General features: G+C 41.3%; 1 protein-coding gene across 3 annotated transcripts in view; it reads left to right on the top strand.

Moving 5' to 3' along the window:
- ints8 (integrator complex subunit 8) overlaps nucleotides 1-14,564 on the top strand; it is a 105,158-nt gene that overhangs the window by 15,331 nt on the left and 75,263 nt on the right. For all 3 annotated transcript variants that reach the window (XM_067979216.1, XM_067979206.1, XM_067979208.1), the window contains exons 3-5: nucleotides 2,491-2,665; nucleotides 2,820-2,960; nucleotides 3,414-3,485. In XM_067979216.1, the coding sequence (XP_067835317.1) occupies nucleotides 2,491-2,665; nucleotides 2,820-2,960; nucleotides 3,414-3,485 (388 nt within the window). The remainder of the gene's footprint in view (nucleotides 1-2,490; nucleotides 2,666-2,819; nucleotides 2,961-3,413; nucleotides 3,486-14,564) is intronic.

Below are 14,564 nucleotides of genomic sequence, written 5' to 3'. Positions count from 1 at the left end.
GACATGCAGCATCCGTATTATGAGTCAGGCACTAGAGTTAACGGTGCAAGAACAGGAAGAGAAACCATTGCTCGAAATGCTCTGGCTATGATTGTATCGGTAAGAGTGGAACCAAACAAGGGCAGTCCCACTGAGCTCGACAGCGGAGGAGAGGTGTTGGAGGCGAGTGGTGTGGTCGACCTTGTCAAGGGCAGAGAGGGAAAATGCACTATAGTCTGAGTCAGAGAGAATGTTATTTATGACTTTGATTAAGGTTGTTTTAGTGCTGTGGCAGGGGTGGAAACCAAGTCATTGGAGAGATTCAAACATGGGGAAAGAGAGGCACAGATTTGGGAAGGTGACAACACAATCAAGGAGCTTGGAGAGGAAAGGGAGGTTTGAAATGGGATGGTCGTTTGCAAGCACAGAAAAGTTGAGGGTGCATTTTTTTTGAAGAGGTTTACAAATTTGGTTGATCAGTGCTACTGTCCCTTATGTCTCCTTTGAATTATGTTTCTTGTTTTTATTGAGACTTCCGAAGGTATCATCTCAGCAGTGAAATTTACCACCCTGCGGTTTTAATGCTGCATGATGCTTTCATGAAGGAGGAAAGAGAAGAAACTCATTACCCCTGCCCTACTATTTCTCACTCCTTATCACTGTCTCATTGCTCCACACAGTGACTTGCCCGTTCCCTGGTTGCTGTTTGTACTCTTGTGAGCACTATGTTCAACACAAAATAAATCTCACATGCAGGTGTTGATTTTTTTTCAGTCTTTTTTGTTTTAAGATCTGTTTATTTTAGAATACTCACATTATCTGGTTCTCCTCACTGTAGTTCTGCAGTCTCTGAAGTGATGTGCTTTTCTCCCATGTGCATTGCATAAAATCTCTGCCCACAGGTCAGCCATCAGTATTTACCTTACTGTCAGCGCTAGCAGTATCCTAGGTGATGCTCTCACAGTGTGGAGGTTCTGGGATTAGGCAGTTCCACTTGGCAGTTCTAATTAATCCTCATCTTGATTTGACCAAAGAAGTTTTCACAGTCAGTCGACACTTGTCTCCTCACGGCAGTGATTTTTTGTTTCATTCAGGTTAAAGTTGTTTCAGTATATGCTGCAATGGGCTTCAAATTTCGCACATCTGGTGGTTTCCACTGCATGCGTTCTGGTTCATTCTGATTTTCATGACATTTTGAAAGGTTTCACGGATCTTGCTGACAAAAATGATTTCTTTGGGGGTAAAATTCAACTTCGGCAGGGGTGGAACACAGGCTATAGTGGACCGGCAGCCTGTAATACACCCCGTCCGATTTTCGTTCGGTTGAAGTCAATGGCAAGGAAAGTTGGACGAGGTGTAAAACAGGCGGCAGATCCGCTACCGCCCGTTTTGCACTTCTGTTGAAGTTGAATTTTACCCCCCTGTGAGTCTTCTGATTCTTCTTGTGGATGAGGAGGAAGATGGCAATGATATACACACTTGTCCCTCTAAACTTCCTGATGCTCTTTACCAGTTCAGTGCCCACAGTTTTTGATATAGCCGTACCTGCTATCCTTGAAGTTTCAGGTCGCAGTTTGGTTCTAGCTCTCTTAGAATTACAGGTCCTTTGACTTGTAAAACAGAAAAGTGCTACATTTATCTGTATTTTTGTCGATATTTTCTGGGTGGTAAATTGCAGTTTATTGCTTGTGCCTTGTTTTATTTCTGATTTCTGTAATTTTTGCCCCTCTGGGGAACGAGCAATGGAGTGGGACTAATTGGATAGATCTTTCAAAGAGCCGGCAAAAACATGTTGGGCCAAATGGCCTCCTGTGCTGTATCATTCTATGATTCCAGACGATGTATAGCAAGTGACCCAGTCTTGGGCCTGCGCTGCTCTTTTGTTGACAACCAGGAAACACGTGAGAGCACCCAACAATGGCTCATGATTTTCTCTCCCTCCTATGGTCTAACAGATTATATATATAATGTGTGGTGAGACACAGACACAAGACATTGAAGCACCAACACACTGAGCCATCAAACTGCCCATACAATGTGCAACTTTTGATAATCTTTGTATCATGGCAATACTGAAGGCTATTTTAGGGTGGGAGGTTTTTGTCCTTGCTAGGAAACCAGGGAATAGCTGGTAGAAAAGTGTGGATGTTCTGGGTGAGTGAAATGAAAGAGAATTTAATTTGAGTATTTTTACAAAGCAATGGTAGATTTAAAAAAAAAAGTTTGAGAGTATGGTGGTTTCGATTTGAATATGTGCCGGGGGCTGTGATTGGTGAAATTGTGGGTATTTTTAACAGGGCTCACACCAGTACTTTCTATATTTTTAATGAAACCCCAGTGAAATTTCCTCCAGTGCTTTCAGATCAAAGCGAGGGGTTGTAGTTGAAAGCTCTAAACACATGTAAGTTATTTGATGAGCCGAGTCCTCTTTAAGTAGAAGAAAATCCCGAGAAGCTACTATAGTATGTCAGTTATTGTATTTCTAAGCCTTACAAGTTAATGTTTCTGCAGATCCATCGCCAATTCAGTTGATAAACCAGTTTTTGGAACAGGCCTCCAAGCCCTCTGTAAATGAGCAGAACCAAGTACATCCACCGACTGACAACAAGAGGAACCGCACATTAAAGCTCCTTGCTCTCAAAGTAGCTGCTCACTTGAAGTGGGACTTAGAATTGTTGGAGAAAAGGTAATTTTGAAAAATTCTGTGCCTTGTAAGGCCTTCTGTTTCACTACTTAAAATTTTTTTTGAACTAAAGCCACCTTGAAAAGCATTGTTCACCTTTTATAAGTCAATGTTATTATCCATGGCATTTATTAGTTATACACCTATCTTTCACCAGTTTGACTGTACCTGTGCTGAATATGCTTCTGAACGAGCTGCTGTGTGTCAGCAAGGTCCCCGCAGGTGTAAAGCATGTTGATCTGGACCTGTGCAGCCTGCCTCCGACAACCACCATGGCAGTACTGGTATACAATAGATGGTAAGATCAGACATCTTGTGTAGCAATGCATCCTTTACGATATTACATATTTTTTTGTTCTAAACTGGGTAGGCCAGCGCCAGATGTGATCAGGTTGTCATGCTTTGGTACGGTTCACGATTTTTAAAAAAAATGGTGAGGTGGAGCAAATAGACATAAATTGTGTCAGTTTTCTGCCACTAGATGTTATTTGCGTACTTTGTAAAGAGGTGGAATTCATTATGACCAAGTAGGTCAAGAGGGACAAAAAAGTGTGAACTTTTGTGGAAAATAATACATAAAAATATTTACAAACTAATCTGCTGTGGCACAATAAGATTACATATGTTAATGAGTTATTTTTGTAAAAAAAATGTTTTAGTTTGCTGCAAAGGTGATTGTGTTTTATATGTACTGAAAGTGAATAATTTCCTGAATAGCTCATTCTGAAGGATCCTTTTCTTCTTTGAACAGGGCAGTTAGGACAACTGTCCAGAGCAGCTTTCCAGTGAAACAGTTAAAACCTGGTCCTCCGCAATTAAACATGTGAGTCCAATGTTCTGAACAAAATTTTACTTACTGGTTTTAGAACACATTTTTCCCCTATCATCTTCTCTTGCTGAGGTACAGTTCTATTCGCAGTAGCTACTCTTCAGTACTTCTCCTAAGAGGCCATTTTTCAGGTGAGCCTAGAGACCATGTTGTTGGCAGGCCCTTTGACTGTAGGAAACATTGCAGCTCAGCCCAGTCTGGCCTCACATGACATCCATGCACACATTCCAGATCAATTGGAAGTAGAGGAACAAAGGAACAGCCCCTTGAGCCCACCATTCAGTTAGATCATGGCTGATCTGTACCACATCTCATTTACCCGCCTTTGATCCATGTCTCTCGATACCCTTACCTAATAAAAATCTGTCAATCTCAGTCTTGAAAATTTAATTGATCCAGGATCCACAGCCTTTTGGGGGAAGAGTGTTCCAGATTTTCACTACCTATTGTGTGCAAAAGTGCTTCCTGATTTCATTCCTAAATGGCTTAGCTCTAATTTTAAGATTGTACCCTCTTGTTCTGGATTTCCCCTACCAGAGGAAATAGCTTCTCTATATCTAATCTAGTGAATCCCTTTATCATTTCAAACACCTCAATTAGATCACCCCATAACTCAAGCCAAATTTATGCAACCTGACCTCATAATTTAACACTTTAAGCCCTGGTATAATTCTGCCCACCAGCACTGGACAGCAGTACAATTTTTCCCTTTTTGGGGGGTACTGAACCTTCCCCAGCCATCAAAGGTCTGGTAGTAAGAAATTAAGTTGCAGTTTACCACTAACAACTGCATGTGCTCAGTCGTTTGCCCTTTGCCACCAAAGCTGTGTTATCTATGCGGCAATTCAAATCCCACAGGTTCAGGACGTTACAGCAGCACTTCTAGTTGAAGTAGTGAATAAAAGGCGTAGTGGTTTCTGTGACTCTTGCAGTCATATTTCAATACAGTAACCCTTAAAAGTAGTAAGTATTCCAACAGTAAGCAGGGTTCAAGATTAATAAGGTGCAAAAGATTAATCACTTTCCTAACAACTTTTACATGGAAACCTGAAAGTCGCCTTTAGTAATGGTGCTCAAATATACTAATTTGTGTTAAGCCTCATTTATACTACTGGGTTGTATCTGATGGCTAAAGGGATGCTATTGACAGAGTATCCAAAATTGTACATAATACTCCAACTTCGACCTAGGTCTTGTCTGGTTCAAAGTTACTTCCTTGCTTTTTTAGTCTCTGCCTCTCGAATTCCTTTTGCTTCTTTTTTGGATTTATCTACTTGCGTTTCCATCTTTAATGCCCTCTGTATCTGCACACCATGGTTCATAAATTTATAGCATAATTACAGGCGGAAGGCCATTCGTCCGTTCTTAATTCGAGATATCCCAAAGTCCCTCCCCCCATTCCAGCAACCAGTTAGTTCCAGGGTTTTTGCCTCCACTGCTCTATCTGGAAGTTTATTCCATTCTTTGTGTGTAGACGAATTTCTGATATCGGTTCTAAAATTACCTTTTACTAGTTCGAACACGTGTGCTCTACTTAACTCCTACAGTTTAATTTAAGGTAATATTTGGGGTTAACATTTTCTGTACCTTTAACATCATCCTTGAGATGCCTCCTTTTCAAGCTGAAAAGCTTCAGTCTAACCAGTCTTTCCTCTTAGCTCAGACCCCTGTCACTGAGAATTAGCTTTGTGGTTCTTCTCTGCACTGCCTCCAGCATTTGAATGTCTCTCTTGTTTCTTGGCAATCAGAACAAGTCACAGTGTTCACTGTGTGGCCCAGAGCACTATACAGTTTGATCATTACCTCCTCTGATTTATATTCTAGTGTTTTGGCTGTGCAGTTCAACATCTTGTTAGCTTTGTTGATTGCTGCTCTGTGTTGCTTGGACATATTTAGGGCAGAGCCGATGAGGACTTGTAGGTCTCTCTCAACTTCATTCATTGCTATTTCAACACTCTTCATGGAGTGTGCATGTCGTTGATTTTTCCTTTCTTTTTGTAGCATTTTGCACTTGTTTGGCAGATAAAATTTAATACATTGTCCTGCCCAGTTGCATATTTTGTCCAACTCACTCTAAATTTCTGAGCCGTCTCTTCTAATTCCACTATCCCTCCTAGTTTGGTGTCATCTGCAAATTTGACCACTTTGCATTGAGTATCTGAATCCAAGTCAGTTATGCAAATTAGAAACCGTAGTGGTCCCAGTACCGAGCCCTGAGGTATCCCACTCAGTACTCCTGCCCTGTTCCCAGGGTTTACCCTGATTTCTGTACTCAGTTTAAAATCTTTCCATTTAAGGTGCAGTCCCCTTCCCTATTCTTGCTTCCTAAATTTAGTACTTCATATTTTTCTGCACTGAACGCACATGCCACTTACCTGTCCATCCTGCTAGACTATTTATGTTCCCCTGCAGTTTTTCACAATCTCCATCCAAATTTGCCAGATCATTTATGTATGTACAGTAAATAAGAGTGAGTCTAACACAGACTTCTGTGGAACATCCCTTATCACGTTTTTCCAGTCAAGAAACTTCAACCCCTATTCTTTGCTATCTGCCCTCCAACCGTCTCTCTCTCTACATAGCCATATTCTCCTTAATTCCATGTGGCTATATCTTTGCCATAAATCTCTTGAATAGTGTGTTATCAAATGCTTTTTAAAACCACAGCAGCTTGCATTTATGTAGTGCCATTAACATAGAAACCTTCCCATGGGGTTTTACTGAGGTGGGGGTGGGGGGGGAATAAATAGGAGTAGATAAGCCAAGACATGGAGGAAGAAATTAGGTGGCTAAAAGCTTAGTCGAAAAGATAGATTTTGATCGGGTTTTTTGAAAGTGGAAAAAGGAGAGGTGGAAGGGATTGGGGGGACGAGTTCCAGAGAGACACGCCAAGGCAGCTGAAGGTTCTGCCATGTGGGGCAATGAAGGAATTGGGGGTTAAGAAAAAGCCAGAGTTAGAAGACCGAAAGGTGCAAGAGGAGATATAAAGCTGGAGAAGGATGTTGAGAGAGGGTGGATCAAGACAATGGAGAGATTTGAAGGCAAGGATGGAGATTTTAGATTTAACGCACTGGGGACAGGTTGGCGAGAATGGGGATGATGGGCAAGCGTGCCTTGGTGTGGTGAGGATACAACTGCTCTTTGTATCAGTTGGAGTTTATGGAGGGTGGAGGATGGGAGGTCAACACGGACAACATTAGAAAAATCATATCTGACGACAGAGATGCTGACATTGGGGTAAAGGTGAGTATTGTGGCAGTGGTGATAGATAGGGACATGGGAACAGGAGTAGGCCATTTAGCCCCTTGAACCTGTTCCGCTTTTCAATGAGATCATGGTTGATCTGTGACCTAACTCCATATACCCACCTTAGCTCCATATTCCTTAATACCTTTGGTTAACAAAAATCTATCAATCTCAGATTTAAAATTAACATTTGAGCTAGCATCAACTGCCATTTGCGGAAGAGTGTTCCAAAAGTCTACCACCCTTTGCGTGTAGAAGTGTTTCCTAACTTCACTCCTGGAAGTCCTGGCTCTAATTTTTAGGCTATGTCTCCTAGTCCTAGATTCCCCAACCAGCAGAAATAGTTTCCCTCTATCCACCCTTTCAGTGCCCATTAATATCTTGAAAACTATGATCAAATCACCCCTTAATCTTCTAAATTCCAGGAAATACAACCCTAGTTTGTGTAATCTCTCCTCGTAATTTAACCCTTGGAGTCCAGGTATCATTTTAGTAAACCTACGCTGCACTCCCTCCAAGGCCAATATAACCTTCCAAAGTGCGGTGCCCAGAACTGAACACAGTGCTCCAGGTGTAGTCTAACCAGGGCTTTGTATAGTTGTAGCATAAATTCTACCCCCTTGTATTCTAGTCTCTAGGTATAAAGGCCAGCATTCCATTAGCCTTTTTGATTATTTTTCCATACCTGTCCATGACATTTTAATGATCTATGTATTTATCTATGATAAAGTGCCGCATGGTAGGTTTATCATCAAGATTGCAGCCCATGGAATAAAGGGGGCAGAAGCAACATGGATACAGAATTGGCTAAGTGACAGGAAACAGAGAGTAGTGGTGAACGGTTGTTTTTTGGACTGGAAGGAGGTGTACAGTGGTGTTCCCCAGGGGTCGGTGCTGGGACCACTGCCTTTCTTGATATATATTAATGACTTGGACTTGGACTTGGATGTACAGGGCACAATTTCAAAATTTGCAGTTGACACAAAACTTGTAAGGGTAGTGAACAGTGAGGAGGATAGTGATAGACTTCAAGAGGATATAGACAGGCTGGTGGCAAGGGCGGACACAGAGCAGATGAAATTTAACGCAGAAAAATGCGAAGTGAAATATTTCGGCAGGAAGAGGAGAGGCAATATAAATTAGAGGGCACAGCTCTAAAAGGGGTGCAGGAACAGAGAGATCTGGGGGTATATGTGCACAAATCGTTGACTCTGGCAGGGTAGGTTGAGAAGCGGTTAAAAAAGCATCCGGGATCCTGAGCTTTATAAATAAAGGCACAGAGTACAAAAGTATGGAAGTCATGGTGAACCTTTATAAAACACTGGTTCGGCCACAACTGGAGTATTTTGTCCAGTTCTGGGTCTGGCACTTTAGGAAAGATGTGAAGGCCTTAGAGAGGGTGCAGAAGAGATTTACTAGAATGATTCCAGGGATGAGGGACTTTAGTTACATGGATAAACTGGAGAAGCTGGGGTTGCTCTTCTTGGAACAGAGATGGTTGCGAGGAGATCTGATAGAGGTATTCAAAATCATGAAGGGTCTAGATAGAGTAGATAGAGAGAAACTGTTCCTATTGGCCGAATGATCAAGAACCAGAGGAAATGGATTTAAGGTGATTGGCAAAAGAACCAAAGGTGACATGAGAAAAAACTTTTTTACACAGTGAGTGGTTAGGATCTGGAATATACTGCTCGAGGAAGTGGTGGAGGCAGATTCAATCATGGCCTTCAAAAGGGAACTGGATAAGTACTTGAAAGGAAAAAATTTGCAGGGCTACGGGGATAGGGCGGGGGAGTGGGACCAGCTGGATTGCACTTGCATAGAACAGGCGCGGACTCGATCGGCCAAATGGCCTCCTTCTGTGCTGTAACCTTTCCATGATTCTATGTACTTTGACCTCCACTGTTTCGAGCTTTTCACCATTTAGAGAGTACTCTGATCTATCCTTTTCAGGTCCAAAGTGGATGACCTCACACTTGCCTACATTGAAATCCATTTGCCACAGTTTTGCCCATTCACTTAACCTATTAATATCTCTCTAATTTTATACTTCCATCTACACTGCTTATAATGCTGCCTTTCTTTGTGTCACTGGCAAACCTGGATATGTGTCCCTCTATCCCATAATCTAAGTCATTAAATACAGTCAATATTCGAGGCCCCAATACATCCTGCCAATTTGAGTACCTATGCATTATCTCTACTCTCTGTCTCCTGCCACTCAGGCAATTTCCTAACCAGATCAATAATTTGCCCTCAATTCCACGAGCTTCAACTTTAGCTAACAGCCTCTTATGTGGGACTTTATCGAATGCCTTCTGGAAGTCCATATAAAAAACATCCATAGACATTCCCCTGTCCACTATTTTTGTCACCTCTTCAAAAAAAATTCAATCAGGTTCATCAGGCGTGACCCATTCTTTACAAATCCACGCTGGCTCTCTCTGATCATCTGAAAATTTTCAAGATGTTCTGTCATTCTATCCTTATTTATAGATTCTAGTAATTTCCCGACAACAGATGTAAGGCTAACTGGTCTATAATTCCTTGGTTTCCCTCTCTTACCTTTCTTAAATAGCGGAGTGACATGTGCAATTTTCCAATCTAAAGGAACGGTTCCTATATTGAGAGAACTTTCGAAGATTATAGTTAGGGCATCTGCAATGTTCTCACCTACTTCCTTTACCCTGGGATGGAAACCATCTGGTCCTGGGGATTTGTCGGTCTTTACTGCCATTATTTTCTTCATTACTGTTAATTTGCTTACATTAATTATGGTGAGTCCCTATCCCTGATTCAAAATTAGTTTCCTTGTGGTGTCTGGCATGCTATCCTCTTCCTCTACTGTCAATATTGACACAAAGTAATTATTTAACATGTTTGTCATTTCCTTATTTTCATTTACAATATCTCCATTATCAGTTTTAAAGGGCCCACATTGCTTTTATCCACCCTCTTTTTCCTAATATAATTGTAAAATTTCTTGTGTTGATTTTGATACCCATTGCAAATTTCTTTTCATACTCCCTTTTGTAGCTCTTACTCTGTTTTGTCACCCTTTGCTGTTCTTTGTATCTCTCCCAGTCGCCAGGATCTGTGCTATTTTTGTGTGCTTTTGTTTTAGTTTTATGTTGTCCCTTACCATTTTTGTTGTTCATGGCTGGTTTTTTTGGCAAGTGGAGCTCTTGCCTCTTAGAGGTATAAACTGGTTCTGTATCACGTTAAATTCTTTTTTGAACACCACCCACTGATTTTCTGTCATTTTATCCATTAACAGATTTACCCAGTTTAATGTGGGCAGTCTCTGTCTCATCCCATTGAAGTCGGCTTTACCTAAATTTAGAATCTTAGTCCCTTCAAACACAACGTTGAACTTGATCATATTATGATAGCTGTTAGATAAATGTTCACACACTGTTAGGCTGTTAACTAAATCTGGCTCGTTACTCATTATTAAATCTAATATGGCCTGCCCTCTTGTTGGTTCTAGGACATATTGTTGCAGAATGCTGTCCTGAACGCACTCAAGAAATTCACCACCTTCCTGACATGACCATGTCTGCTTATCCCAATCAATATGAAAGTTAAAATCCCCCATTAAAAAACGCTCTGCCTTTGCTACATGCGTGTCTAATCTCTGCATTTATACATTCTGGCACTTCACAGCTACTACTAGGGAGCCTATACACAACCCCCACTCCAGTCTTAAATCCTTTTCTAGTTCTTAATTCTACCTATAAAGTCTCTACTGACTGCTTGGCTTTCGTTATAGCCTCTCTTATCTTTGAAGTAATTTCATCCTTAATCACTAAGGCTACCTCTCCCCCTCTACAAGTTTTTCTATCCTTCCTGGAGACCTTATAACCTGGTATGTTCAGTTCCCAGTCCTGACCATCTTGCCGCCATGTCTCAGTAATGGCTACCATGTCGTACCCTCTAAGTTGAATTTGCGCCAGCAATTTATTCAATTTGTTCCTTTTGCTCCATGCATTTGTATAAAGAAAACTTATTTGGGTCACACACCCTAACCTGTCCTTCTGCTCCAATGTTGTTTTTCTCTCTCAATTCTTATTTCTCTCTCTTAATTTAATTACATTACATCCTTTAGTTTTTCCCTTACCTGTAGTGCCTGTAGGATGTGGGAACTGAAGGTCAGCTTTGGGTTGAATAGGACATCAAGGTTTTGCACAGTCTGGCTCAGCCTGAGTGAGACCAAGATGTAGGGATGGGATCGATGACAAGGGAGCAGATTTTGTGGTAGGGGCCAAAAATGATGGCTTCAGTTTTCCTGATGTCTGGTTGGTGGAAGTTGTGATTCATCAATGACTTGATGTTGCACCGGCTGTCTGATAATAGAGATGGAATAGGCGTCATCATGCTTATGGAAGCTGACCCTATGCCTGAGGTTGATGTCATTGAAGGATAATGTGCAGATGAGGAAAGGAAGGTGACCAGGGATAGATCTAGAGCGAATCTGGAGACAAAGGTACGGAGGCAAGAAAAGAAGCCATTTTTGGAGATGCACTGGCAGTATTCGGACAGGTAGGAATGGAATTGTGCCAGGGTAGTTCCAAGGATCTGGACACAGAACAGATGATAGATGATGATGGCATGGTCAACTGTGCCAAAATCCAAATAAATCACACTGCATTTTCTTTATGTGTCCTCTTTGCTATTTCTTCAAAGAATACTATATGGTTGGTCAAGAATGACTTGCCTTTTACAAATCTGTCTTGATTAATTCAGTGCTTAGCAGTTTACCAAAAACTGAGATAAGAGTAACTTTTTTTTTCTTTGCTGATTTTCCCTTCCTCTGACCCCACCCCCCACATTTCTGAACTCTCCGGTCTCGTGCATCCACTCTATTCACTCCATTGGTGGCTGTGCCTTCAGTTGGGGGCTGTGCCTGCAGCTGTCCCCGTCCAAAGCTATGGAATTCTCTTCCTAAACCCCTTTACTTTTCCAATTTCCTCTCTTCCTTGATAAAACTCACCTCTGACCACACCTCCAAATAGCTCCTTCTTTAGCTGGGCATCTTTTTATTTTTACTTTTGCCTCCTGAGGTTGCTTGGGGTATTTTTGTATGTTAAAGGCACTATATAAATACAGGCTGTTGTTGTAGTGCTAGTTGTTATAGTGACACTGTAAATAAAGCTAAACAGGTCCTGACTTGCCATCAACCCAGCTGCATACAGACTGACCTCTCAACTCGTCTGTATATGGCAGCAAGGTGCTTTCCACAATCCTTGCCTGTACAGACCTTCCCTGACTTGGAGAACGTCCTGGCCAGAACAACAAAAATGCAGTAATGCCAGTTGAGTTCGTCACTTTGCAGCAAAAATATATGAGTTCTCTGATTGTCAGATCTTCCCCACAATGTAAATGGGCAATTTAAAACCAACATAAATATGAAGAGGACATAAGATCCTCAATGTATTTATCTGCAAGTATTATGTAATCTCTAATGTAGCATGCATACTGAAATGTACCATGACCTGGAAAATGTGCAACATTTTAAAACTAAAAGAAACCATACCTCTAGAAATTGTAATGGCTGCTGCCTCTAAGTTGGGGACATATCCTCTCATTGTGGTTTCCCTGGTTACATAGTGATCTGCAGTTTGAGTAGAACTGTTTCATCTCATGTGTGGCAACACACACAGCCTACTTTTAAATGTTCATCTCGCTGTGGTTACGCTGGCAAATACTTATTTCTTGCATTAGCAAAATTCATTGTGGTGATGCATTTCATCTTATACGCCTTTGCAGCATAGTGACTGGGGTCCAAATGTAACTTTGATTTTGGTCCCCAAAGGCAAGTTTGGCTTGCTTCTCGACTACTTGTGTTTAAATAATGAAAGTGTTTGTGTGTTATGTATTTCTAAATAAATGGAACGGTTTGTATCAAGCTAAAAAGGGAGAAAATGTAAGGTCATTACACGGTCCCACATTCACAGGAAGCGTGAGTTGGAAAATTGGGACTACAGTGTTGTAGCTGTATCTCTGACTCACACCTCCTGGCCCCCATGCTAGCTGACATTGTAAATAGTTCCCTCTCACCAGATACTGTCCCACTGCCTTTAAAAACCATAGTCATCACCCCCACCTCAAAAAAACACCCTCAACCCCATGTCATTGCATACTACTACCCCATCTCCAACCTTGCTTTCCACTCCAAAGTCCTTGAATATGTAGGGGATGGGATCAAACAGGAAATTAGAGATGCATGTAACAATGTTACTACAGTAATCATGGGTGACTTTAATCTGCATATAGACTGGCCAAACCAAATTAGCAATAATACTGTGGAGGATGAATTCCTGGAATGTGTACGAGATGGTTTTTTAGACCAGTGCGTTGAGGAGCCAACCAGGGAGCAGGCTATCCTAGATTGGGTATTGTGCAATGAGAAGGGGTTAATTAATAATCTTGTTGTGCGGGGTCCTTTAGGGAAGAGTGACCGTAACATGATAGAATTCTTTAAGATGGAAAGTGAAGTACTCCAATCCGAAACTAGGGTCCTAAATCTAAACAAAGGAAACTGCGAAGGTATGAGGAGTGAGTTGGCTATGATAGATTGGGAAGCTTCATTAATAGGCAATGTGGATAGGCGATGGCTAACATTTAAGGAACAAATGCATGAATTGCAACAATTATACATTCCTTTCTGGCGCAAAAACACAAAAGGAAATGCGGCCCAACCGTGGCTAACAAAAGAAATTAAGGATAGTATTAGATCCAAAGAGGAGTCATATAAAGTTGCCAGAAAAAGTAGCAAGCCTGAGGATTGGGAGCAGTTTAGAATTCAGCAAAAAAGGACCAAGAGATTGATTAAGAGGGGAAAAATAGAGTATGAGAGTAACCTTGCGAGGGACATAAAAGTGGACTGTAAAAGCTGTAAAAAATTAGTGAAGACAAATGTAGGTCCCTTACAGTCAGAAACGGGAGAATTTATAATGGGAAACAGGGAAATGGCAGAGCAATTAAACAAATACTTTGGTTCTGTCTTCACAGAAGAGGACACAAATAACTTCCCAGAAATGCTAGGGAACCAAGGGACTAGTGAGAAGGAGGAATTAAAGGCAATGAGTATTGGACTGAAAGCTGATAAATCCCCAGGGCCTGATAATCTGCATCCCAGAGTACTAAAAGAGGTAGCCATGGAAATAGTGGATGCATTAGTTGTCATCTTCCAAAATTCTTTAAATTATGGATCAGTTCCTGCAGGTTGGAGGGTGGCAAATATAACCCCACTATTTAAAAAAGGAGGGAGAGAGAAAACAGGGAACTACAGACCGGTTAGCCTAACATCAATAGTAGGGAAAATGCTAGAGTCTATTATAAAGGATGTGATAACAGGCCATTTAGAAAATATCAACAGGATTAGACAAAGTCAAGATGGATTTATGAAAGGGAAATCATGTTTGACAAATCTACTGGAGTTTTTTGAGGATGTAACTGGTAGAATAGATAAAGGAGAACCAGTGGATGTGGTTTATTTGAATTTTCAGAAGGGCTTTGATAAAGTCCCACATAAGAGGTTAGTGTGCAAAATTAAAGCACACGGGATTGGTGGTAATATACTGGCATGGATTGAAAATTGGTTAACAGACAGGAAACAGAGAGTAGGAATAAATGGGTCTTTTTCGGTGTGGCAGGCCGTGACTAGTGGGGTACCGCAGGGATCAGTGCTTGGGCCCCAGCTATTCACAATATATATCAGTGATTTGGATGAGGGAACCAAATGTAATATTTCCAAATTTACTGTTGACACAAAACTAGGTGGGATCGTGAGTTGTGAGGAGGCTGCAAAGAGGCTTCAAGGCG

Source organism: Heptranchias perlo, chromosome 3 (assembly GCF_035084215.1).
Source record: "Heptranchias perlo isolate sHepPer1 chromosome 3, sHepPer1.hap1, whole genome shotgun sequence".
NCBI lineage: Eukaryota > Metazoa > Chordata > Chondrichthyes > Hexanchiformes > Hexanchidae > Heptranchias > Heptranchias perlo.
Note: the sequence above shows the minus strand (reverse complement) of the source record. Positions and strands in the feature narration are given on the sequence as shown.